Source organism: Pagrus major, chromosome 21 (genome assembly GCF_040436345.1).
Source record: "Pagrus major chromosome 21, Pma_NU_1.0".
NCBI classification, from domain to species: Eukaryota; Metazoa; Chordata; class Actinopteri; order Spariformes; family Sparidae; genus Pagrus; species Pagrus major.
Window position 1 is genome coordinate 6694063 of NC_133235.1, and position 26452 is coordinate 6720514.

The 26452-nt window shown below is 39.7% G+C and overlaps 1 protein-coding gene across 1 annotated transcript in view; it reads right to left on the bottom strand.

The window, feature by feature from the left end:
• brinp2 (bone morphogenetic protein/retinoic acid inducible neural-specific 2) overlaps positions 1-26452 on the bottom strand; it is a 257324-nt gene that overhangs the window by 54135 nt on the left and 176737 nt on the right. Inside the window, exon 6 of the mRNA XM_073490443.1 lies at positions 12661-12897. Coding sequence (XP_073346544.1) covers positions 12661-12897 — 237 coding nt within the window. The remainder of the gene's footprint in view (positions 1-12660; positions 12898-26452) is intronic.

The following is a 26452-nucleotide window of genomic DNA, read 5'->3' on the forward strand; positions in this document are numbered from 1 at the left end:
CCAATAAAACATTACCATTAAGTACCTAATGTATCAAAAAAAAATATCCAATGCAGTGCTGTAGTTTTGGTCTTGACTGGTTTTGAAATAAAATCCAGAGTCCTCTTTGAGATCAAGACAAAACCAAGAAAAGATGCAGCCGGTTTCGAGACAAGACTGAGATTAAAAAGTGGTCTTGCGACAGAGACCAATCTCGAGTACTAAAACACTAGTCCTGATAGTTAATGCTTTACATGTATTGGTATATTGGTCTCCCCTTTGACCAACATGAACTGAGCACAGCAGAAGATCAAAGTCTCTCTTTTTAAAAAGGTCTAATTCCTTGCTCACTCGTCTTTCTCTCAGTGGGAAGTTAACATTGCCTTCTTTCCCCCCTAGGAGCAGGGAATTGAATCTCAATTACTGAGAAGCTCCGCCTTATGTTTCATGTATGAGCAACCTCATTACTTAGTTACACCCCTCTGCAACACGTATGGTGGCCGAGAGCTCTCATTCCTCACTCCAGCCGAGGTGATGTCCCAAAGATCCAGATTAATGATTTGGTTGTTGGGTGGTATATGCTACTGATATGGTAATTCTAATCCCTATCAGAATACCATTATAAATTTGGCTCTTAAATTTGGCACTTCATCCTGTAAGTCAGTGAGCTTTGTGTCACCTGTGATGGCTCAGGTTGGTTAATTAACTTCTAAAGCCATAATTAGGGAGAGGATTTAGCACGGGTCACTGAAATGTTGCTAATCTGTCACAGTGATGCCTCTCTGTTAGAGTAATATTGTAAGTATTAATATAAGTAGATATTGTATACCATATCATTTTGCATTTATTCTAATTTAATGTGACTCACTTACTAGTTATTGACTTGAAAGTAAGTTAAATTTGTTTTGATCTTTTCATGACAATAACATGGGCTCTGTAATTTATGTGGAGTCAATTCCACATACTCTGAGCTGCTGGTGTAAATACTTACGAGAGCACCAAATGTACTAATCAGCAGCTGAAAAATAGTCCCCAATAAATTGATTTTACCTCTGTTTGTCTTACATTAACAGCTAGGGCAGGAAATGCTTTTAGGAGCATTTTTTGTTATATTTGTTGAATACAACAAAAAAAATGTTATGTACACAGTATAATACGCCTGAAATAAGGTCATCCAATCATTTCCTTGTTGACTTGCATAACTTTTTATCTTAGGAGTGCAGAGTATGAAGCAAGATACTCCAAGAAATGACATCACAATGAGCAACATTAAAAATTTGCAAAAATGTCATCCCAGTTGAATTGCATGGACTTGGATGTAATTTGTGTGAAGTGTAAGAACACTGAAAGACTGACTAATGCATCGTTAGATGTGGTCTTTCAATGATATTTGGTGAAAGACAGATGAAAGAAAAGAAAGAAAAATATAGACTAAAGGAAAATACATTGAAAAACTATTTTATGTTAGTATGTGCAAGAGCCTGTGAGAAGCACTGACATCTAACCTATACATCCTCATTCATTAGACTGAACAGGTCAATTGTCAGAGTCTCCCAAAAGACACATATCACCATTCTTAAAACATGACCATTGCAGCGTAACAGCAACTTATGCACCAGACTTTCATCGTAGGCTCTTAGTTTGGTTAGGTTTAGGCACGAAAAATACTTGGTGAGGTTTAGAAAATCATTGTTTGGGTTAAAAACTCACCATCAACTTCTGCTTACAGACTCAAACAGCGGTCTCCTGAATGAAAGTCAGTCATGTGCTAGTTAAACCTGGCCATCCATCCCTGATCTCCTCCCTATATGGACTTTTCACTCTAAATAATCTCACATCCTCCTCTACAGCCGTAATAATTACTATGGTCACTAGAGGTTGCCGCTTAACAACAAACATAAATGTGGGTCAAATTAAGCTACTTGTACTGTATCTCATTTTTAACCCATATGGTTGTTTTGTTTTGTTTTGTCTTTTGATGAGGACAGGCTCCATCTGACACTAGATAAGTTGTGACATAATGTATATAATGTTAGGAACAACTGTATTAAGTAAAACCTAGTACAGTATGTTAAAACTCCTCTTTAACATGAAAACAAATCTTGCAGTTAGCACTTGTTGAGTGCTAATTTGCAAATCTTACCTTCTGAGCTGTACCTCAGCTGAGAAGGTAAAGCACTCACAAAGAACTTTTTAAATGGTCTTGCATTTTAAATCTGTAACAGAGGAAACAAATTGGAGTGCTCTGTATCAGGAATGTGGCACTGCAATCTTAAGCACACACTGAGTAGAGCCAGGTATTAGGTAATCTAGTGCTAAGCCTTGAAGCTGGCTGTGTTTTCCAATTTCACAAAACCAAAGGTGTGATGTTCCATACAAAACTTATTCACACCTTCCCAGAACCTGCTCAAACCGTACATGAGACCTATCAAAAAAAAAGAAGCGTGAGTAGCTAGCCATCAAGCTACCTTTGGGTCTTTACTTGCGGGAGTAGCTTAGGTTTGAGGGTTAGGGTTATTCTCCTCTTTACTCTCACAGAGACAGAGACTGATTTAGTCTCTTCCTTGTCCTCCTTACTTCTGCCCGACACACACGTGAACAATCTCTCTCTAACACAATCCTTGCAGTTGTTTTCCACTCGCCACAATAAATTTATCAGCCCATCCCAGCAGACGAGATTCAGACCAACTTCCTAGGCACCCCCAGAAGCCAAAAACTACTTTGAGCGTGTGTGTGTATGTGTGTGTGTATGAAAGAGAGAAGATGCAAAAGACAGAAAGAGATAGTAAGTAAGAGAGAGCGGGGGCTCTGAGAGTCAAACAATATTTGCTATGTAGATTACCCTCCTCATCTCTCTGTATTCATTTTTCATCTCGACTTGCCTTGTGTGAGTTGGGTTAAGTGTGTGAATGTCTAAGTGGATCGTGTGTGTTCCCTAAAATTAGATAAAACTTTGATGATCCCCTGGATACATGCCTGTGGGTGTACAGTATTTGCTTGTCTGCACTGTCTGTCCTTGTGTGTGTGTGTGTGTGTGTGTGTGTGTGACGAACCGAGGAGCCTTCCCTAATATTTTTAGCTCTTTACTCAAACACACAAGCCTCTAAAAGTACTAAAGGCCTCATTTTTGATGACAAACAGCACAAAGTCAAGCTCCTGACAAAAACCATAACGTCAGCGGAACAAGAAAAGCCTGGCAATTACACGTCCTCCTCCTCTCTTTTCAATACTCTGTCAGTGCATCTTTATAAAGATTTAATATGCGGCAAAAAAGCAACTTCGCAAAGTCAGGTGCCGCCAGAGAGGCTAAGTGGATGCGCAGAAATGCTATTTACCTTTTTAATGTCACTTACTAAGCAATTTCCACGTAAATGGCATCGCACACACAATCACATGAAACTCTGCAGGGAAACACAACACACTCACAAAGTTTAAGAAAAGCTGCCAGAAACCTGTCTCCAATTAAATCCTGCTTACACCCTCCAAGTCATTAAGAAGTGAGCTACTGATGTGTTGAGATGAAGCAAAAAAAAGAAAGAAAGAAAGAAAGAAAGACAGACAAAGCTTCAGCCAATTTAGGAAGTGACGCCTGAATTGTTCTGCATCATTGCCACCATTACATCACACACCTGTGTCTCGCTCTCTGTGATGAATAGTTTCGATAAAGCCGCCTGGCTTGGTGGAAATCGATTTAACAAGAGCGAGACTGCACACCTGATGGGGCCTCCGTCATTGTGTCACTGGTCATTGGTGAGACACAACTTTCACACTACTGGCTCTAAACTTCACACATACCATATAATGCCTAGTAATGCAAAAAGTAAGCTGGAAACAGATAACGAGTGAAATTCCATGATATAAGGCAGAAGTTTTGTGTTTTTAGAGAATGAATAAGTTGAGACAATATTGGATTCTCATTTAAATTTTCTTTAATTATCGACTTTTCCTCAGACAGCTTAGCTCAGTAGAAATGACTCACACTGCTCTGAAGTTATCCTCTTAATTTTACAGGAAGGGGAAAAGGCCTTAACACTATGTCTGCATAAATTCAAATGACTTATTCTTCTAATTATAGCTTTCACCACTTAACCATGGTCTTACTTCAACTTGTTATTCTTTCCCATCCCTCTTCTTCTAGTACAATATATATTACTACTGCTGCTCATACTACAGTTACTATTCCTTTGGATACTTCTATTGCTGATAGTGTTGGTGTCTTTAACTCACAATATATCATTTCTGCTGCTAAGGGTGTTGACTGGATGGAGTGGGTGAGCAAAGCTCGTGCTCAGCTGCTCAGAGCCAGCCAGCTCTTGAGGAGAGAGTTGGGTGCAGAGCCAGAACTTCTGGAGGAATTAACACCCAGAGACACATTGAATTCTGCTCTGATCTGAACTTGTTTGCAAGCGTCAATCTCCCAGTCTGAGAACTGAAGAAATTGCGATACCAGTACCAAAGACTGCAGTTCCTCCAATGGCCACTTGAGGCTGGCATCCATACATAATTTCCCCCTTCATGACAACTGTACAAGGGATGACTTTATTCAGCTCATTCGTTTAAGTTATATAAAGGATTAAAGGGACGCATAATTAGTGCTGGGTCGCTCTGAGTGACAATTACCCACGAGCTGTCTGCTCAGCTTCACCTCAGCTAATTGAAGTCACTGAACTTGATCGCTCGGCTATATTTGTGGTGTTGATGCCTTTTGCAGGTTTTTAATTCAAATGTCGGACAGATAATATGTCTTTCTGTGTGGTTAGTTTGACTAAAAGTATGAAATGGAGGGAGCTGGTGTTTTGGATTAATAAAAAAAAAAAAAAAAAGAGGACAGAGTTTGTATTTTTATAAACTTTTTGGATTAAAATAACATCATAATGAGCCACAGAGGTGTCGCCATCCACATGTACTGAAACTCTCTTGTTTGACTGCTGAATGGAGAAGAAATGTAATGTTACTTCATTTCATGAACATACAGAGGAAAGAAAGAAAAGACAAAAGAAAAGACACTACAGGATAACAGAGAGAAACGAGTATATCTGTTGAGTGTAACTTTGCTCAGATCCAACACAAACACACACCCTCGTTGCCAGTTGTTGCTCACTATTTCGCGGCTAATGTACAAGGTATTCTGTCTGTTGTAGGCAAATATACCCACGGTCAAACTCATCTGAGTTCCCTTCTCTTTATATGTGAATACAGAAAGCTACTTTGTGTTAGCTAGCTTGGTAGCTTCGGCTCCACCCACGCTCCACCTCTTTGCCCATTTTTGATTAGCCAGGAGTTAGGTGGAATCAGGCACTGCCAAGATGGCCATGGCCAGTACCACCCACTTTGAGCTTCATTCTGGCTCTTCAGAAACCTATGGGTGACGTCACGGTGTCTCCGTCTACTATTTTATACAATCAATGGTTGTTTGTCATGTGAGAGTATCAAATAGTGAGAGAATCTTTAATTGGTCCGAAAGTGTACAAAAAAGTATATTCAATCTCTTTAAAACCAATGTTAGATTTCTCAACAGACATATATAGTGTTCCAAGAAACATGCCGTAAACAGAGGTTCTGAGGGCAAAGGCACCGCAAACATGATTCATAGCAATCTGGGGCAATGTGTCATTTCATCGCTTGCCAGCCACTATCAAACCACAAACAAGAGGGTAGGTTATCACAACAAACATGTTGTACGAAATGCGATAGCCACCATCCTCTGGAGCTTTAGTACAAAGTACAAAGACAAGAGTATGATCGGCAGAGGGTCAGCAGGCCAAAAGAGTAAAAGCATAACCCTTGGTCCAACAATAACACGATGGAAAGAAGTGAAGCAACAGCTGGGTTCCTGAACAGCGTCAGAAATACTGTCTGCTTTATATGACTGGTAACAAAACTGCCAACAATATCATAGCTTACATATTCAAATGTAACGTAGCTCATTGTCGGTTGCCATGGTTTGAGTTGACATCTTGAGAACGGAACCATGAAAAAAAGTTTTTTGCTGGGCCTCTATTCACGCAATCCACAATATAAGCTAAATACAGGAATAATAGTGTAACATCTGTATTTTGACAAAAGGCCCCTCAACATTATAGGGCCACGATATTATGTAGAAATGCTTGGTTGATGGTATTATGGCCCAAACAAATTTACAACTAATCAAATTACTATAGCCAGGTGATTCACTATGAACCCAAGATTTTTGGGGCCCTGAGCAGCTGCCCATTTGGAGAGGTTGGTTGGTCAACTTTAGTATGAGTATGCAAACATTGCTACAATCAAGTCCAAGGGTCCTAAAAAAACAACAGTTTGCTAAAAGTGAAACTGTGTGCTATGGCACTGGCAAGCATGATGGGTCAAAATTGATTCAGGAAACTCACTCTTAAAACTAATGGTGGTTTGCAATGAAGGTTTTGTTCAGAATTTTACCAGTCAACTTAATTGTCACCTCTTAAAAAGTTTGGCTAACCCTGTTTGATAATGTATTTTCCAGTGTGATCACAAGTGATGTCACTATGTCCAGATCTCAGTGAATCACTTAGTGAGGACGCTGTTATAATCATTTAGTTATCATTACAGTTCCAGAAGTACAAAAAAAACAATGTTGAAATTAAATGGAAATATTAAGATAACAGTGAAATAAGTCATTGCTCAAATCAATACACTGCTACAGCCTTACTTGATCGGGTATAACCAGTGGCTTCTGGTGGCAAATGTTAGCAAACTTTAGATAGATATTAATTTAGAGCTGACAGAGTTTGTTGACTTAATGACTCTTCTCAGTGTTTCCTCTATCTACAAATAGCGGTGCGCCACTGCTGAAATTTGACCGCTGTTGCTAAGGAGAGGAGGGAAGAGGAGGAGCGTTGAGGAGGAGAAGGAGAAGGAGAAGGAAGAGTAGTGAAGAGAGAGGAGTGAAAGAGAGAGGGCTGCGTTTTATCTCTGATGTTAGATTTTTTTTTTTTTGTCATTCAAATTTTTATTTGTTTTAACATAACTTTACAGACATTTCAAGTGTTACAGGTATCGCACAAATCAATAGTCTGTTCAAGAAAGCAAAAAAGGAGAAACAGATTGATAGGACGAGGAGAAAAACAGACAAAAAGAGAAAATAAAAACATCTGAAAAAAAATAAAAACAAAATACAACATTGATGAAAACAGAACACTCATCCCACAACTCAAAGGCAGCCCCCACCCCTGGCACCCCTCATGCTTCATACATATTCAAAGCATAAATAAATACAATTACATGCAATGTAATGTAACTATCCTTCCAACCATGCCTCACACCCCCCTATGGCACATCCCCTATGTAGTTCACAAAGACTTCCCATATCTGACTAATTTTATTTGGAACATTATTAACCCTAGCAACCATCTTTTCAAAGGCAGCAGTCTCTGTCATGAGTTTTAACCACTCCACAAGCTCTGGTTTATGTGGGCTCTTCCACTTGCGTAGTATGAGCCGAGCCGCAACAACAAGACCAGTCATTGTCACCCGGACCTCTGCTTTGGTAAGGCTTGGTGGCATTAGAGCCCTATCCATTAGCAGGCATAATTGTGGGGATTCTGGTAAAGGTTGTTTAAGCCATCCTTCAAGGTTTTTCAGCACCACCTTCCAGAAGGGCAGTACCATAGGACAGTCCCATATAGCATGAAGGAATGTCCCCAACTCCTTATGACATTTCCAGCATTTACTGTCCTGAGTTAATCCCATTTTAAACAGTTTCAGTGGTGTAAAATAGTATCTATGTACAATCTTATAATGGATGAACTTACTCCTTGCATCCCTTGTAGCCCAACCTACATTTGAGATCACATCCTGCCATACATCTTCGCTGATCTCATCACCAAGATCCTTTTGCCATATTAATCGCAAGCTTTCACACATTTTTGTTTGAATATTTGACATTTTTCTATAAAACATAGAGGCTGAATGCAGAGTATGACGACAATTGAGAAATTCTTGAACCTTATTTTCTCCGGCCTCTGTCCATTCTAATCCAAAAGTAGAACTCACACTACTCCTCAACTGTAAATACTTCCAGAAATCCCCTTTGTCTGTTAGACCATATTGTTCTTTAAGGTCCTGAAATGATACAAATGACTGGTCCTTATAGAGGTCATTAACAACACGTATCCCTTTTGCCAACCATGTACCCCAAGAGCATGTCTTTTTCCCTATACATATTGAAGGGTTATTCCATATAGAAGAATAACCCTGTTTATATTGAGAAATCCCCAAGGTCTTATGTGCTCTTGCCCATGCCCATCGAGAGTGTTGTAAGATTAGGTTTCCTTCTTCTCTCTGTCTGTCCGTTTTCTTCTGTGATAATAATTCCACAATATTAAATGGAGTGGCAAGTTCCTTCTCGATCTTAACCCAACTAGGGTTTGACCCAGATGTTAGATTATTTTGCGCTGTGGACACTTCATATGTAGGTCAATTAACACACCTACGAGTAATAGAGTGTAAAGCATAGGGACAGAGAGGAGAGGACTCTGTCTTTTAACTCTCTGGAAGCTGAAGTTATAGTTTTTCACCCTACTCACGCTTCATATACAGACCAATTCACACATACGGATAAAGCATTAAGCATATAAAGAAGGAATTTAACGCTTACCTGAATATGTCAGCGCAACGATTGTATCAACAAGCATTGGGTAGGTTAACTGGTATCACTTAATCAAGCCATGCGGAACACAGTCAGGATAATTTCTCCTGCAGAATAATGCTGCCTCACATGAGCATCACACAGTAGCGTTATAGCAAACGTAATCATTTGAAGGGAATATGGGAATCAACACTAATCTGTGAAATGAACAACATTTGGTTGATCCATATTGAAATAAAGACAGTAGGTATTGCACGTGAACATATTTGTTTTCCTCATCCTGGCTCCAGGTATTACTGTGCACAAGAGGCACCATGACGTGACAGCTGTCAATCAAAGACGGATTCCCTCAGAGTTATTTTATCACTGAAATGTAATTAAATTTAAGTTAATTGGCACTGTTTGATAATGCAAATTAATTTTAGAAAAATAAGGATGGTTAAGAATGAATAATTGAGAATAATTGAGACAGTAAATGAAAGTTAGCTAGTCGCTAGCTAACACCCAGTGGATGTAAATGGTCACCCATTGGGTGATAGGGGTCACACATAATAATAGCTTGTTTGTCAAATCACATAGGCGTAAATCCTGAGGGGACGGGGGGGCAGGACCCCCCATCCTGGGAAACATATAAATTGCCGCTCCAGTATATCACTGTAAACACAACTAGCAGTGTTTGCAGTATTATTGTAGTTTTCTTAGCTGGCAGGGTGTCGAAGTGAGTTACGCCACTACACTTGGTGCCCTCAGTTTAAAAGACTGGCTCATCACACTTCATATGTACTTTATTTGCTTAGAGTCCCTCTGCTGCCAGCAGACACATTGAAATCTCCCGGACGGGGCACTTTGCAAACGTACAAAAAAAAAACTTTCCTAGGGTAAACAGTGCTTTTACTTTTTGACTTGTGCTTCTGCTACATTATGTGTCAGCACTTACCCTTATCCCTCAATTTGAACTGGTGGCCACTGTTCAGCAAATGCTGCATGGCCTTGCTTCAAAAGTTGGACAGCACGCTAAAATGTTGCAAGACAACCTTGTGTTGTAATCAGAAAGATTTTGGATTCACTTCAGTTACTTTCTCTTTTGGAGTTTACTTTTCAAAGCATGTCTGCAACTATAAACGATATTAACAGCTGGGTGATGGACCTAAAAAACGATGTCCCTCCACTCTGAGATCTGAGAAAAAGACTATCACTATAAAATGTTAAAAAAGACATTGACATACACTGATAAAGACAAAGTTTTGTCCATACAGCACTAAAAGAATCCTCATATACAACATAAACCGTGTAAAACACAGTTGCTCACATAACATTATTTCATATAATAAAGAAAATCACATCATTGTCGACTGCACACTGTCTGTCAGTTAATATCATAAGTGATTATGAACATGGTTAGAAAAACACTTCACAGGCACACGCTGCATAAACAGAGTGTTATTGTGAATAAACTGCATCCAGCTTGGAGCTATAAATCATCACCATCCCACCTGCTACATCTGTAACTGGAACAGAACGATCTTATACAACATGGTCCCTGTCCAGCTGCCCAGAGCTCATCTCTCTAAATCACTGCAACACAGTCAGTATAACCTTAGCCTGTATCAAAATAGTCATAATGGAGGTACTTTTTAAACTGAGCCATGTTATATAAGGTTACAGCCTAAATGTTTTATTTATATAACCAAAAAGAGAGAATCTGGGCGAATCTGTTGTATAAATAACCAACATTGAGTTATGAGAGTTGACCATCTAAAAAGCGTATCCTAAAGCCATCAATTAGCTTAATAAAATAGGTAGGATACAGTTAGAAGCCAATAGTATAAGCACTCCTGCAATATTAATTTGGAGAAAATGTCTCCAAAATCAAGCTTGGCCCTGTAAATTCAGATGGATTTTGATTGACTGTCACTGTTTCTATTGTCATCTAACCGCACTGAGGATGATCCCAACAGTACCTTTCTCCACTGTCTTCATTGTTATAGTTGTGGACACTGAAGATATGCTTATACAAATAGTTATTGTGATAGTAATTGTTCTTGGTGTGAACTTCCCTTTACTGGTCCAAATGACCACCCTAAGGGAGCTGAAATAAGCCACTGAACGCAATGGAGCTGTGTTGGATTTGAACAGTCTGTACTTTTGCACCATCCAAAAGGTAGGCTCAAGAAGAATGAAAATGTGGCAAACAGTAAGCCTATAAAAGCACCTATTTTCACCGGGAACATCCTGTTCTTCTTCAAACAAAATTCATGCCATCAGAATAAATGTAACCACTACCATAACATCCCATTTTAGCTTGAACACACCCCCATCACAAAATCAGCACTGCATTCAAATGCAGCACACACACCCCCGCAGTAACCAGCCTTGCTAATGCCCAGATAATACATCTGGTGGTCATCCAGAATTCATAGAACAGTGGTGATATACATAACTGTTTTAATTTCGACACAGGACAGAAACAGATTTCGTTTCACCTGCATGACCCAAAATGTCTTTTTTTTTTTTTTTTTTATCATCTGGCAGTGACTGTGACTTTACTTTCACTAACAGCCAGGACTGTGTTCAGAGCTGAGAGCTTAGCTTTCAGTACAGGCAAAGAGCGAGAGAATAGGGGATGTGAGAGGTAGGCAGGATGGATGCTTGCAAATTACAATTTTAAAATCTAAACACTGCTCATGGTTGATTTTGTATTTATACTTTGGAGGAGGTATGTGGGGATGGTGCACCATCAAGATCTTAGATTTTTCACTAAGTTTGAGGAGTCTAGATGACAGAATTCTTAGATTTTCTCTGGAAAAAGATAAATAAAATCTGTTGTAATGAACAATATGGACCAAGATCAAATGATAATGTTATAAGGTGACTGTACAAATAATAAGCTAACTTAAAAAAGTTGATTTAGTGTATTCTATACACAGTGGCTTTGATATAATCGCATTATCAATGTACATATTATGCCTGAAAGTTATCAACATAAATATTATGAGATCTATTTGCCCACAATAGTCATGCCAACTGATAAAGTACATGACTGGATGAAATGTTGACTTAAAGCAGGCCTATTCAATTGACGAACCACATCCGGCCCAGACACAACCTCCGAGTGGCCTGGCATATGGTACATATATAAAATAAATCTTGTATATGTCAATTTACCAAATATGGCAGCTTGGCCAGTGGCCTTAAGCTTCAGACTATGACACTCCACCTAGCCCTCTAGCGTGGTTCTCTGTGGTCAAGTTAGCATTAATACGCAATATAAAACATCTGGATAGACTTGCAAGATAAAGCTTGCTGGCAAACAGCTGACATATTATGACTTCTGGACTGCTATTAACATTGTCAAGGTTAGGTTCAAGAAAAGATCATGATTTGGATTAAAATAACTATGTTCAGTCATGTAACTTACATAACAGTAGTTGCATAAGTGACATAACTCATGTCACGTAGCGTAAGTGATACTTGAGTCTTGGTGGCAAATAAGACACAATGAAACCCCAGTCTACGGAAGGAAGGTCCACTGTATGAGCCATCCAACTCCCCTGATGACCCCCTGACTCAGACGTTTATACTACTGCACTAGAGGGGCGCTACAAGAAGAAGTGTCACTAGAGGGATAATTACAGCATCAAGTATAAAAGCATAAGGAAACTGACCAGGCTGCTGTATTTGACGCAGTGGGAGTGAGAACAGGCTTGACAGAACTATGTATATAGTGTAAATGCCTATGTACAGTATGCTTAACAATGTTATGCTATGTTGATTCATTCATTTGGATTGGATTAAAATGTTTCAGCTACAAAAGGTTTGAAATAGGCTGCTGAGAATGTCTGACACATTTACATATCTTGGTTTAAAAATCTGGCCGTTTGTAATTAAAAAGCCCAACCTAAAAGTCAAACTAAAACCTAATTCAGCATTACTGAAACTTTATTCAGGCTGAAGCTTTATTGACTGTCTTTGCCACCGTTTTAAACACTAAAACCTCAATCAACACAACCTCAATGGTGCCAGTTTCCATCTCAAGGCCAGCCAAACAAGTTTCATAGGAAGCATCCAGTCCGTACCTGACTCCATGAACTCTTGGTTGAAGCCGCTCCAGGCCTCTTTGCTCTTCTCCAGGTTTTCCTCCATGACCTTGATGTCAGCAAAGGGACAGTTGCATTCTGGGAAGCGGGGAGAGCACCGGCACCAGCAGTCGTTGTTGCGGCAGAGCAACTCGCCCTCCGAGTTGCATGCCACATAGCTGAGGGCTGCCTCCACAAAACGCCCACGCAGGAACTCTGGCAGGACATCTTGCAATCCTGGAAAAAATAAGAGAAACACATGGTGAGGTATCTCTTCATTTTGAGAATATAGTGGGCTTTTTTTGTTGCTGTTGTTTTTTTTACATTTTTTCACAGGTTATTTTTGCAAGGCTGAAAGTAGAAATGTTCAGAATGTGGAACAGCATTTTTAGACTACGAACATAAAATGAAGGCGTTTCCTGATACATCAAAGGATATTGCAAAAATAAATTCTTAGCATAGCATGTTGTACTCATATCATTTCCTACAGGATTATAAATATTACTTTTCAATCCATCAGGGAGCTGAAAATAATATTTCATTAAAAGCAGCAATCATTGTAGCCTTGGCAACTTGGAATCACAACTGTTGGATGGAAATACTGCTTAAAAAAACATTGTTTAACATTAAAGGAACATTTAGTTGAAAACTGTAAAACATATAAGATTAATTTTAACAATGTCATATATTCACTGTCTGACAGTAGAATGACAATTCTAATTAAAGCCCAACTACATCAGAATACAGGCTATTAAAATGCTCATGTGCAGTTCAGCCTTTGTCCCGGCATTTAATATTGCACCGAGATACTGACACTAATAACATATCTTGTCATAGTTGAGGCCATAGAGACGACATGTGCAAAGACAACAGCTCATCAGCCACTTGTGTCCATTGTGTGGGGAGCTCTTGCATGAAAAAAATAAAACATCACCCAACCAATTTTCAAATGGCTCTCTGTTGTTTTTGTATGGTGGTATTATCACAGGGGCAATAGATTGTTCTTCTCAGAACAGCTCAACTTGTGTCATTTTGCAGTGGCAGCTCTTGCAGCAGGCACATGGCTGCATATACAGAAGTTCAGAAGCCTGCCCAGGGGTATATTTTCATAGGTTTGGGGGCTATCAGTAGCAACTGTCACCCAGTGTGCAGTCACCATAAACATCCTGCTGTTTCAAACTGCCATGTTCAGGTTGTTTCCTACTTTTTCCAAATCTTGATGTGTAAAAGAATACCAAAATTAATAGTCATGGTGATGATGGATGTTGAGCACTGTTTTCATGATCAACGCATAATTAATCTGTAGACATGCATGCGAGAGAAACACTGAAACTTGATATTCCTGTTTTGTTTTGTTTTTTCAGTTTTTCCCATTGAAAATGATTTGCCCCTTTTGGCAGCCACGAAGATGTATCATAGCTAAGCAGAATCATGATTGAACTAGAGGGGACTGTTGGGCCTTGTTGGAGGTATGAGCTCTACTGAGTCCAATTCTAGTATTATGTTATGTAAGACTGTAAATATGGAAAATGAATAAACACAAAAAGTCACTGGTGTTTTCAGACTGATATGGTTGCATGTAACAACTAAACAAAGATATTTGTGGCCAAAACAAACAGGAATTTGCTAATGAGGATGACTTGAGGCAAAAATGCATCTAGAATTTGGTTCATGTAGAATTTGTGGTCATCCTCATATATTTCCAATTCATGAATGGAAGAAACTGAAGTACATCAAAGACCTCAAGGTCTAAAAATGAGTAGAGTGTGAGTACTTCCATTGGTATAATGTCGCAGACATAGACAAATAGAAAATAAAGCAAAGCAAATATTCAATCACAGTTTTCCACAGTATGTCTAGTATATAGTATATATATCATTTAAACACAATAACAATATACTTCTACCTCATTCCAGGTCATAACCACAACGACAACAAAAAAGATCATATTACATTAAGTTACGAATCACACCTCTGAATAGAATATTGTAATGTTCTGTATTTCGAATGTTTTCAGTTACATTTTCAGAATGAAGCATCTTTTTTTCCTTTTGAGAAAAGTAGAAAGATCTGAAAGCAAACCGAATAGCCTGTATGGTAACTACTGGTCAGTCATGTAGTTGGCTCTCTCTGTTGGCTCAGACCCACAACGCTACGAAAGGTGAACAATTTGTTTAAGCACATAGCTCGCTTCCTGAGTGCAGTGCAGACTGTAGTAAGCACCGTAAAAGGAATAAAATCCACTCATCGTACTTTTTAAATGGCATTACAATTAATCATGGCATCTAACACATTCATACTGGTATCTGTTCATGACATTTCTGCCTCACTTATTTGTCTCTTGAGCCAGCCAATTTGACATTTCACAGTGGCAAAAGTACTGGTGTAAATAATAAAAGTAATGATGGCTGAATTCCATTTTGCTGCTTTGGTTCTGGGTCCTGTTATTATTCATGCTGGCTCCCTGTCATGGCACACTTGAATAGAACAGAGTCTTTGTTAACATTTTCAGTAACACCTGTGGTTTCTCCTCCTCTGCCAAGTCAAAAATGTCTGCTGTGAAAATGGCATACTGGAAAAGTTTTCACAACTACGGGTGGCACTAACCTCCTGAAAGATGCCACCAGTGGGCCAATACACAGATTCATGGCTTATGGAATCAAATACTGTACAAACGCTCAAAAACATAAGGAATATAAAACTTGTGGCTCGTAATTCGAGCAGTTAAAGCATACAGTACAATTTAAGAACTGTTTTTTTCATACACAAAAGGATTTTGTTTCTTTACTGACATACATTGTATAATTTGTTGCGAACAGAGGCCGGCAACAGGAAATCAGTCCAGAGTTGAGTGCAGGAGAGTCTTGCATGAATGGCAATGAGTGTCTGTGAGGCTGGGGTATATATACTGGGTTAACTGGTGATCAGGAGAAGCTGTGAGACCAGGTGAGTGGCATTGTCTTGATCAGGTGGGAATGGCTGGTTGACTGAAGTGAGCAGGTGACCAGCAATGCAGAACTCTGACACTACTATGTTTTACTTGATGGGGATCTGACTGATCTAATTAGTTCAACCACAGCTGGTCTTCTTCGGGTAATGGTAGAGAGGTGAACAGACACCATCTGTATTAATTTGTGATGGCAAACATCATCATATTTAGAATTTTGTTGAAAATTCTTTGCAGTCTGACTGCCTGAAGTCGTGGACCCACAGGCATCAGCAGACTCTTTGTATGTTCACTTGTGTTGTTCTCCCAGGCCTTCACAGCAGCCTCCTTCAGCCCTGGCTTGTTTTGGAGTCTGTCTGTCTTTAGTCTGGTCTTCAGCAACTGGAATGCAGTTTAGTCAACTTAGTAGTCCGGCTGGGCCAGTCGAGTATAGTCCAACTCTTCACCTCAAAAGTTCTTTGGTTTACTGTGTGAGGAGGATCATAATCCTGCTGAATGATGCAATGTTGTCCAGTGAGTTTGATCGTTTGACTGAGCACACAGAACTCTCCTGCTTACCTCTGCATTCATCCTTCTGTCAGCAGTGAAATCATGAATACATGCTAGTACAGCCATACATGTCCCAGCCATAACAGAACCACTGCCATGTTTGTCAGAGGAAGTGGCGGCTTTGGGTCTTGAGCTATTCCTTTTTCCAAACTACTCTCCTCTTTCCATAATTTGGATAGAGGTTGATTAATGTGTCCTGCAAATGAAGACTTCTGTTGATTGTTGAGAATGAAACATGTCTGCCTTCTTCCTGGAGAGCGTTCCTCAGTTGCTGGGCAATCATTAAGGGTTTTTTCTTTGCCGTGCAAAAAATGTTCCGCTCATCTACAAGACTTGTGCTGCTTGGTTTACCAGCTCGTTTGCCAATTTGGGCACTATGTGTTCGAAGGACTGTATCTCCCACACCGTTTTTCTATACTGATGTAAAACCTACTCAAATTAAAGCAGAGACTTTGCACTTTAATGCAGGATCTATTGTTTTATTTCAGATTGAAGTTGCTGAAGCTCAGAGCCTAAAGAACACGATATGTGTAACCATCCAAATACTTCCAGTTCATTTCTGCAATGCAGGACATAAACGTTGCTTCACACTCAGTTGATAATGTTAGTTCAGTTTGTCAGTGTTTTAAAGTAAAATTCTGGCTTTATCTTACAAATTGCCCCTTTAACAGCGGGGTAACATCATAGTTTCAATTGCATTGCTTTCATTATTTAAATTAGGCTGTATTAAAAGTACAGTGGTACGCTGATTATGCTGCCAAAGTTTCCTGACTGCAAAGCCTTTTAAACCAAATCAAAAGCCGATGCGTGATGTTAAAAGTGCATCGTCATCTGTTAGAAAGCAGCAGGCGGCTTTCAGAAGACATGCGGCGCGGTGTCCCTGCTGCTTCTCTGAATCTGTCTGTTGGTCCATGTGTCTCTTCCTGTCTGTCTAATAATCATCAATTTGTTGTGTCAAAAGCTTCCCTTCTCCCTGCTTCACAATCTCACTCTGGATGATTTTCAACAGCCAAGTCAATCCCACTGTGCCCTGCTATGAATATGCATGTCTCTTCTTTGGTATTTACTCTTTCAATGGCTTGGAAAGAGATGTAATTACTCGCATTTCTCCTCTTCCATGGTTTGGCAGGTGCTTTGAGGTTTTTGCATGTTTGTGTGTGTGTGTGTGTGTGTGTGCACGCGCGCGTGTGTGTGTGTGTGTGTGTCTAGTAGTTGCAAGTCTGGCAGGGGTTTCTTCAGTTTGGGAGACAGCTAAATAACACTCTTCCCACCAATCACTAATCACTGTCCAACTTTCTGTCTCTTTTCCACATCGCTGTTAGTTGATATCTTTCTTTCTTTCTTTCTTTCTTTCTTTCTTTCTTTCTTTCTTTCTTTCATCTGGTTTTTCTTTCTTTCTTTCTTTCTTTAGTTCGTCCATCCATCCTTTCTTTCTTTCTTCCTTTCTCTCTCTCTCTCTTCCTTTCTTCACCTGATCTCATGGGGAAGCAGAAGTAAAACCAAATGGAGAGTAGCGTGGTGCACTTGCTTTTTGTCGTAAAACATTGCATTGAGAAAAAAACAAAAGCAGATGGTTAAACGAGTCTGGATGAGACAGGAGATGCGTTCATCACAGGTTTTCTATTTTTCAGTGAGAACTGGCAGTGAGATTTTAAGTTTCTGTCAACAGTAGTATGCTGGCTAACATTGGCCTCAAAGGCTAGAATGTTTACTGATGTAACCATCCACATTATAAATCGTGTCGATGGCAATGAGAGGCCAAATCATCTCACAAAAAAAGTGTTTCCAATTTTGAGACCTGTATGGCAGGCTGTGTGAACCAATCAGGACCACATCTTTTTACCATAGCCAGCAATAACTACTGAAGGCTAAACTGAAAATCAAAACATCAGTCACCTTTTAAGTCAATATGAGTTAACTTGCATTATTGTCTAAACACTGTTTAGAAAAATTCTGACCATGAGGCCCACTTGCCAGAAATTTTCCAGAGCTTTCTTGTAAAAATTCCATTAAGTAGACCTTATGCTAAGAAACTACTGATTTTCAATACTATCTCTCAACTGATTCCCTTAATTGTTCTCTTTGTTCCCCCCACCCACGATTATCTGTTGCTGCTGCTACATCTGTGTCGGCAGAATACAACTTGACATTAACATTGTCTTCATTTCTATGTATAATCTGGTATGTATATATATGTGGTTTTACAATAATCAATATTTGTTTATATCAGAGAAAAAAAGAAGAGAAAATCTGTTCCGTTTACCACTTGGTAGATTTTTATAAGGAATATAATAGAAGTGGAGAGCAAAAATGAGAACAGGTTATTCAACATGTTCGTCAGGCAGAGTGGAACACTTATCACTCCTCCTCTGCTCACCTTGCTGCTTTTCACCTTTGACACACAACATTATTGCAGCAGCGCATTAGTATTCAGCAAAATGCTCATCTTTTTCATCTTGTGACTCACATCTGCTGATCCAGAATGAATAAAAACACCACTTCAACATGTCATACCATGTGTCTAGGATGAATATTAACCCTTATTTGGCATTTCATGTAATATGAAGCCACATAAGCCCCATCTATGTAATTATGTCTGTATGAAAGTCGTGAAGGTGGTATTGATTCGCAGGTTTACTTAAGAGTCCTTCAACATGACTCTTTTGGAATTGTCGCATACACATTAGTCTGAAAGAGGAAATAAATAAAATGAATCACATCCTCGAGATTTGAATGGAAGTTAAAATGAAAGCCTTTTTCGGCAACCAGTGAGCTCATCACTGGGTGAAAATGGTAACCCTATAAACATCTTTCCCTCCGTGTTAGCAGATGAGGTATTGACCACACTAAAAACTCAAAGTACACCTCTTTTTCCAAAGTTGTGTCATTTTAGGTCCTTCTTGTCATGCTGATGTACAGTATGTTCAAGTGTTCATTTTTCTTTTTTTGGTTTTTATTAGATATTTGATGTTATGAAAAGGGTCATGATTGCTACATGCTCATAAACCTTCACTCTGAATACCACACAAAATGCTGTAGATAAAAGGGACTAATGATTAAGAAGGGGAAAACTTTGAGTCACTCATTATGAAGCCTCCAGTTTGCTACCTTCCTTTGAATTTCAGTTTGATTAATAATTATAATTAATCTAACATTGGTGTCATTACATACTGCTCTGTGGAGAGAGACTTCACTCAATGAATTAATCAATCATCAATCCTCCATAATGTAATGGTTCCGAACACATAGAGGCGGACTCAAGAGACAGAGAAGTTAGAAGTAATCAATCGTTTACTTAGTAAACATTGACAGGTGATCAGTCAGCTAGGGCAAGGGGCCGGCAGGCGGAACTGGGAACAGGCTGTAACAGCCGGGCAGTCACACACAAATCACACAATTGCTTAAGATTAACACACTTGCTCAAACCCTTTGCCTTTTTGTAATATTTGTTATAACTGGATCCTCATTAGTGCCAGCATAAGCATTGGCTATACCTGGGGTCCATCTCGAGCATTTAGTCAAACACATGTATACACACCACAGCCACATAAACACAACAAACAAAATGGCTCATCTCATCAAAAAAAAAAAAAAACTGAAATGTAGTATTGTATATAAACTTCGGTAATTTTTCTAACAAGGGGGACGGCATCTCCCCTCGTCCCCCCTCAAATTACCTACCAAGTTTCACCAAATAATCCAGCCAATGCCAGTAAATAGACAGCACAGAGACAGTTCACTTGATTCAAAACCTGTTAATATGTTAATATCTCCCGACCCCGACACAGCTCGCCCACTCAGCTCAATTGGCTGGCACCCACAGCATGGGGGCAGGCTCAGGAAGGGGCCATAGGTATCTACAACAGGCCTCCTACGGGTCTGGACACGGCCTGAAGAAATCCGCCTCTGCCAGTGCCCTAATACCCATTGTGGCCCCATGGGTGGTGCCCCGAGGTGCCAACTCCAAGGTTGATATTACTTATTTGGTTATTTGCTCTGTCTTCAGTCTCTCTTCTGTCTCTTTTCTATCAGTTATAAATACACATACGCATACACATTCATACATTTGCTCTGCATAACCACTCTTGGCAACAGTAGCTTGCTTGCATATTATTATTATTACTATTATAATTATTGTAATTAGTTTTCTTCTTTTTTGATTTGTTTTGTCTCGTTGTCTTACGTTCCTTCTGATTGAAAATCTTTTCTCCCCTCTATTTCTATGTATTGTATGTCTCTGCCTCTGTATTTGTTAATGTAGTGTCCCTTTACATCTATAAATAACATAAATGAAAAGAAGAAACAGGAACTAAAGCTGGAACACTAAGACTGGATATATCCAGGGAAACAGAGCTGGTACAAATCCAGGGGAGATAATGAGAGAACAGGAAACAGGTTTGCTGGTGGGTGAGGGGACCAGCTGAATGGGATTTGCGGGAACAAACTACATGGCAGGTGGGAAGTGGCAGGTATCTGAAATGACAGGAGATGTCAATGACTGAAGAAACAGGAAAAAGAGAAAACTATGTAATTTGTGTTATGGCTGACAACAGTGATAAAAAAAAAAAAAGGTTTTCACTTCAGGCACCTGTTTTGCAGTCCCCACCATGAGTTTCAGGAAAAGAAAAAACTTGTGGGTGTCATCTTCTGATGGGGGCTTTTAGGGTCATTACCCATAGCGCTTTGCTTCCATCCAGCCGTAGATTTAGATCACACCAGTAGACCAGAAATAGCAGACCCATGGTTCCCTCTCTTTCTATCTTTCAGTCTCCAGCAGAGACCACACTTTCCATTTTGGGCAATTTGACGCTCTTAAGCCTCCCCGATGATTACCACCCCTCTGTTATCAGTATGTGTCCGAGAGTGTGTATGTTCTCTCTGAGCCTTTGCTGTAGTAAGTGCTTGGTCCACTACACTGGAATGCACTCTTGGCTGTAGAGGAAATGGTGTAGTGTACCCTTGGACGGTGCTACTGCTCTCGAGAGCCTCAGGCTTTGGCAACGACCCAGCTTAAGTATACAATACAGTACATGGGCTGGCACAGATGTTGCTGAATGACACGCTCTCTATGTCTCTCTTCATGCTTATCTTTATAGCTGCCTTCTTTTTCTTTATAACTTGTGATGTTCCCATCTGACTGTCACTTGAATTTTCTGCAGACTTATCAAAAAAGACTGAAATGCACATTTTCTTCAGCTAGGTTCCTGTTTTCTTCAGCTGTTTTGTGCTCTTTTGTGATAGTTTTGTGTTGTCTTTCACAAAGATTCAACTACATGGTGGGTGTATGCAAAATGCAGCTCAGTAAAGTTGGGAATAGATAAGGGCCTGCAAAGTGAATTAGATCCTACAGGCATTTGACTTAAAAGGGCAAAATGCCTACATAGTCACAAGGACTTTTTCAAAGGATGAAGTTTCATCTGGCAGTCTTCCACTGCCCCTCTATATCTCATCCTCCCTTTATACAACCTTTACATTTGAGATTGTTATTGAGGCCTGTGATGTCAGAGGAGGCACCGATAAAGAATTTGGCAAATGATTTATAAGCCATGTTATACAGTGACAGGTGGTGTGCTGAGAATTTGTTTCATTGACTGCCCAGAGTTAGGCCTGAGCAGAGGGAGGCACTTGACAGACCCCTCAGCCTGCAGGAGCTCGTAAGTGTCGTACAGCATCTGTCCCGAGGCCCTGCTCATACTATTGATGGAATTCCAGCAGAGTTCTAAAGAAGCATTTGGGGTGCTGTGGGGGAGGATCTGTTAGAGGTTTTCCTGCAGTCCCTCTGCGAAGGCCACCGAGCATCTGTCAATGGGCAATGGTGTCATTTAAAGCAGCGCCTGCAGATACATTTTTGTGCCTGCATTATACAATCCTTCCAATACGATACCTACTTTGACAACACATTCTCACTCCCAACTTGTCAAATACGGCAGCTTGGTCAGTGGCCTTCAGCTTCAAGGTATGAAGCTCTGTTACTATTGTAACATTGTGCTTTAGAGGCATCCCTCTCCCAGGGAGTGCAGAAAAGTAGTGCGTCCCCTCAAATGATACTGATTTTACTTTACTGCATTTTCTTGGCTTGCATTAGCTTACTTTTACATGTGGCATGGACACTTAAAATTGGCAAAGGGATGTACAGTATGTTAGATAGACCAGCAGGGATGTGAGAGTTGGTCTGACTCCCTTCACTGGTGACAGGAGAGAGTTTTCTCGGTTGCATGAGGCAGTGGGAGATTGCTGTCAGAGGAAGTGGGGGTGACTACACTGGTACACAGCTCACCAGTGGGGAGAGGGGACACACTGCCTCATACAGTATATGGAAAAAACATAGTGACCCCTCCACTGACCCTCCCACAAAAAACAATGTCATCAGCCATCAGTAAGTTTCACTGTGGATATCGGCATATGTCATTTCATTCGACAAACGACTTGCAGCCTATATTGTGTCCCAAGGACATCCATTATTGACTCAAGGTGTAGTAACTGGGATCGTGAACAGACTAGGATAGTATAGAGCAAGAAGGTTTGCTTGTTGTTAAAAATTAAAGTGACTATGACCATATTCGCTACACACAGTTTTTTTTTAACTGGCCTTTGGAGAGGGTTTAATTTCCTTCGACAGGCTTTTGTATAGAGGGGTTTGTGTTATGGTTCAGGTTAAGATCAACTGAGAACAGTCATCCTTTCTCAGGGCAACTGCACAGGTTTTCTATGAAACCTGTTGATTCTATGCAGAGGCTGTGTGGTCAAAATTAAAATATACTGAGGACATTATGACTATAATGAGTACATTATAAATGATGGACAAGGGCTATGGAAAGCTTGAGCAAGTCCGTAGAGTCAGTGGACAAATTCAAGAATTTTTCCCTATATATATGGCTGGGGTTATGAAAGCGCTACAGGCTTTCAAGGTGCATGGGGAATCGAATGGGGGGAATGGGGCACATAGTTACAGCCAAGTTATCAAATGGTTGTGGTTGTTACAAACTGTCTTGGGGGCAGGATCCTGACACAAATGAACTGACTGCATCAGTACTCCTGGAGGTATCAGAAGAGGACTGAAGTGGTATTTGTGTAGCTGACAGTACAGGAGGATGGCCAAGGTCTGGTGGACTTGCAAAGTGGGTTCTGTTCCTTCTAGCCACAAGTGAAATAAAGCTTACTGTTTCTAGCTTGATATCTGTGGCCGCTCTTTTATATTGTTTTTGGTCAATTCCGCACTGTGGAAAGTAAAGGTAGGGGGTCTTGGATGGGCATGTAGTGTATCCAACTTTCATGCAGGATATTCAGAATACCGAAACCACTTCCTTTGACACCAAAAAACAGAGCACCTAAAATGTAAATAATTCATATTTGCAAAGAAAAAATGTGTGTAAAGTCCAACAAGGAAGGAAGCCAGGCTATAAACCTTGATGGACGTTAACCCAGTGTTTTCTTATTTGGTTTATACTGATATCTCACAAAGCAGCAACTAACCCATTATCAACCTGTGGAGGTACAGAGGTAAAGCAAATGCTTTGTGCATAGGTGCTGAAAGCTGCTGGTTCTGGGGACAGACTATTGAGGCAGACACAACTAACATAATCTAAAACATAACCCATCATTAATGTTGAATAAAACCATAAAATGTCAGAAAAGATTAGCCTGTACCTATTATAACTGTATTTTTAGTATTGTTTTTTTTTACTTTTGCAGTTTTGAGGAAGTTAACAGCAGCTTACCTTATTGCAGGGTTTAAAAATTCTATATCATATGGATAGTAATGTTTATTCTGCTGTAATATTACTTTCAAACAAGTTGCCTTGTTAGCAAACCCATGAAAATAATATCTTTCCTGTATAATAACTTAACCAAAAAATCAATCAAATCTTTGAAAAGATAAACACTGGGAATTCCCTAGCAGTATTCTTACAGCCAAATCTCACGCCCAAATGTGTAATAGACCTGCTGATCCACTAGAGGCATGTGAGGGTGATGGTTTGCCTCACCTAGGCACAAAAAATGCACTACCAGCAGTAGATGATGGCAGGAACAATGGAGTGGGCATAAAGAGCCAGAAAGTGTGTGTTGGAGGTGAGGTGCTTTATTTATAGGACTTTAACTAGTCAGTGATGACTAAGTGAAACCTTGATCTTTTCATAAACCTTACCAAGTGGTTTTGGTGCCTTTATTTTGAAAATAAGTGGACATTTCATTTTTGTTTGCACATGTAGTCTAGGTCAAACGTGACCGAGTCACAGTGGACTGGTGGGTCTATTACACAGTTTGGCTTGAACAAGGCCAGTTTTAATCTGAGGGTTGACTGAGGACCTTCAAAAGATGGTTCTGGTGACTAAGGGACCTACTTATTTTTGTTCTCACTCATTTCCAGAGGATGAAATCACTTATTGAACCTTCCGTCAGAAGTAGCCAAGCTGTTCCTCTGATTCTGGGATGACTCATATGTAGGGCACAGAAATGTTATTCTCTGACTATGTATTTCTATGAACAACAATCCTAAACTTTGCTTAGGATGTAGTTAGGGCATCCTCTATCAAATTCCGTCCAGACTGAACATTCTGTTGAGAGCAGGATTACTTTCTTTGCTTTTTTAAAATTATGTAAACAACAGAGCTGCTCAACTCAATTGATGCACTGGTGTCTGCATATGTGTCTCCTCACACACTTCTGCATGTGTTCTTATTGGACTTGCCGTCCCTGGAATCTTGATGTGTTATTGATGCACTCAACTACACCACCCACACTTGCACACACATTCATATACACAATAGAGCTGCACAACTAATAACCCAATGGGTTTAATTTTGAAGGCTAAAAGGCTTGGAAAGATATTCAATGAAAATAATAAGAAATTCCGCTCCTCCCCTTCAAAGCGTTGCTCTGAGTCAAGGCTATTTTTGACAACCATTAATGATAATAGAAGGATGGCCACTGCTGGCACCAAAGCAGTGGTCTTCATTTCACAAAGGCACATGTGCACACAGACCTAAACACTCAGGCAGAGGCAAAGGTACATGACGTACACTCGCAAGCACACACAGGCATGCAATCAGAGTCAGAAATCAGAAAGAGTAAGAACAGTGGAGCCTTGAAGCATTCGGGAATAGAAAATACAAAGAGATTTTTTTTGACTTGCCTAGAGAATGTACAGCGCTGAGCTTTGGAGTTTGTACCGTATCACCACAAAATGATGCAACACTTCTCTTTCCTTTAACTCTGATACTGTTTTTTTTCCTCCTATGATTTTTCAGTTGTGCAAAGGTTCAAACACAAAGGGGCTGCAAAGATAGAGTTGTTCATCCTATTACAGTGAAGAACTTTACATGCAGGAATTGGATTGATGGACAAATTAGTGGACAGTTTTAATGGAGGCAAACATTTTACAGATATATTTGACAATATCTCCCCACAGAGAAACCTGTTTCAAAATATCTCATTCTTATCTGTACCGAAGGTAATCATTAATTAAGACCGAAGGCACTTAAATAAAGACGTAATTTAGTGCTACGAAAGCCAGAAACAACTAACATGACCTAATTTTTGTTGATGGAGCTGCCAAGATAAGAGTTCTGAAATCCTTTTTAAACGGAGCTCATCAGGCTAATTGGTTGGAATTAGAAAAGGAGTTTACCCTTGTGCAGTGCTGTGGTTGCACTTTTTCTAATTCCATTAAAAAATCAACATACAACCGAGACATCATACATTACACAATTAGTAAATAGAAGGAATATTAAGTGAGATGCTCTTTCCCTACTCACACCACTATCTGATAATCACTATTATCTGGGAAGAGGGGAGCTCCAAAATTGACATTTAAGGTGCATTTAAGGGTTAATTCAATTTCAGCAAAGAGAAATCTTTCCACAAATAAAACTTCTTGAGAACTGGACCTGATAAATGAAACATCTAAACTAATTTTCTTTAAATACTTTAAATACCAATACCGGGTATTTCCATGCAACAATCAGAACAAACTGGAAGAATCAGAGGACAGCCCTGCTCTGATTACACATGGCATGTGCTATTAATTATGTCGGGTCCTCTAAAACCACTACTGACACAGTGGACTCCGGAGTGAGAAATTCTTCCTTTTACTCTTCCTTTCACACCTCTTGGTCATTTTTGGGGCGTGGATTATGCCCTTATTTAAATCTTATATGCACACACATCTCCTCATAAATAGGACGTATCATTGAGCTGAAATGAGCAATTTAGTTTGTGCTGTTGAGAGAGATTAAAAAATAAAATGAATTAGGATAAAAATACAAAAATGTTCTCGCATGTGGCCCATTGTCATTC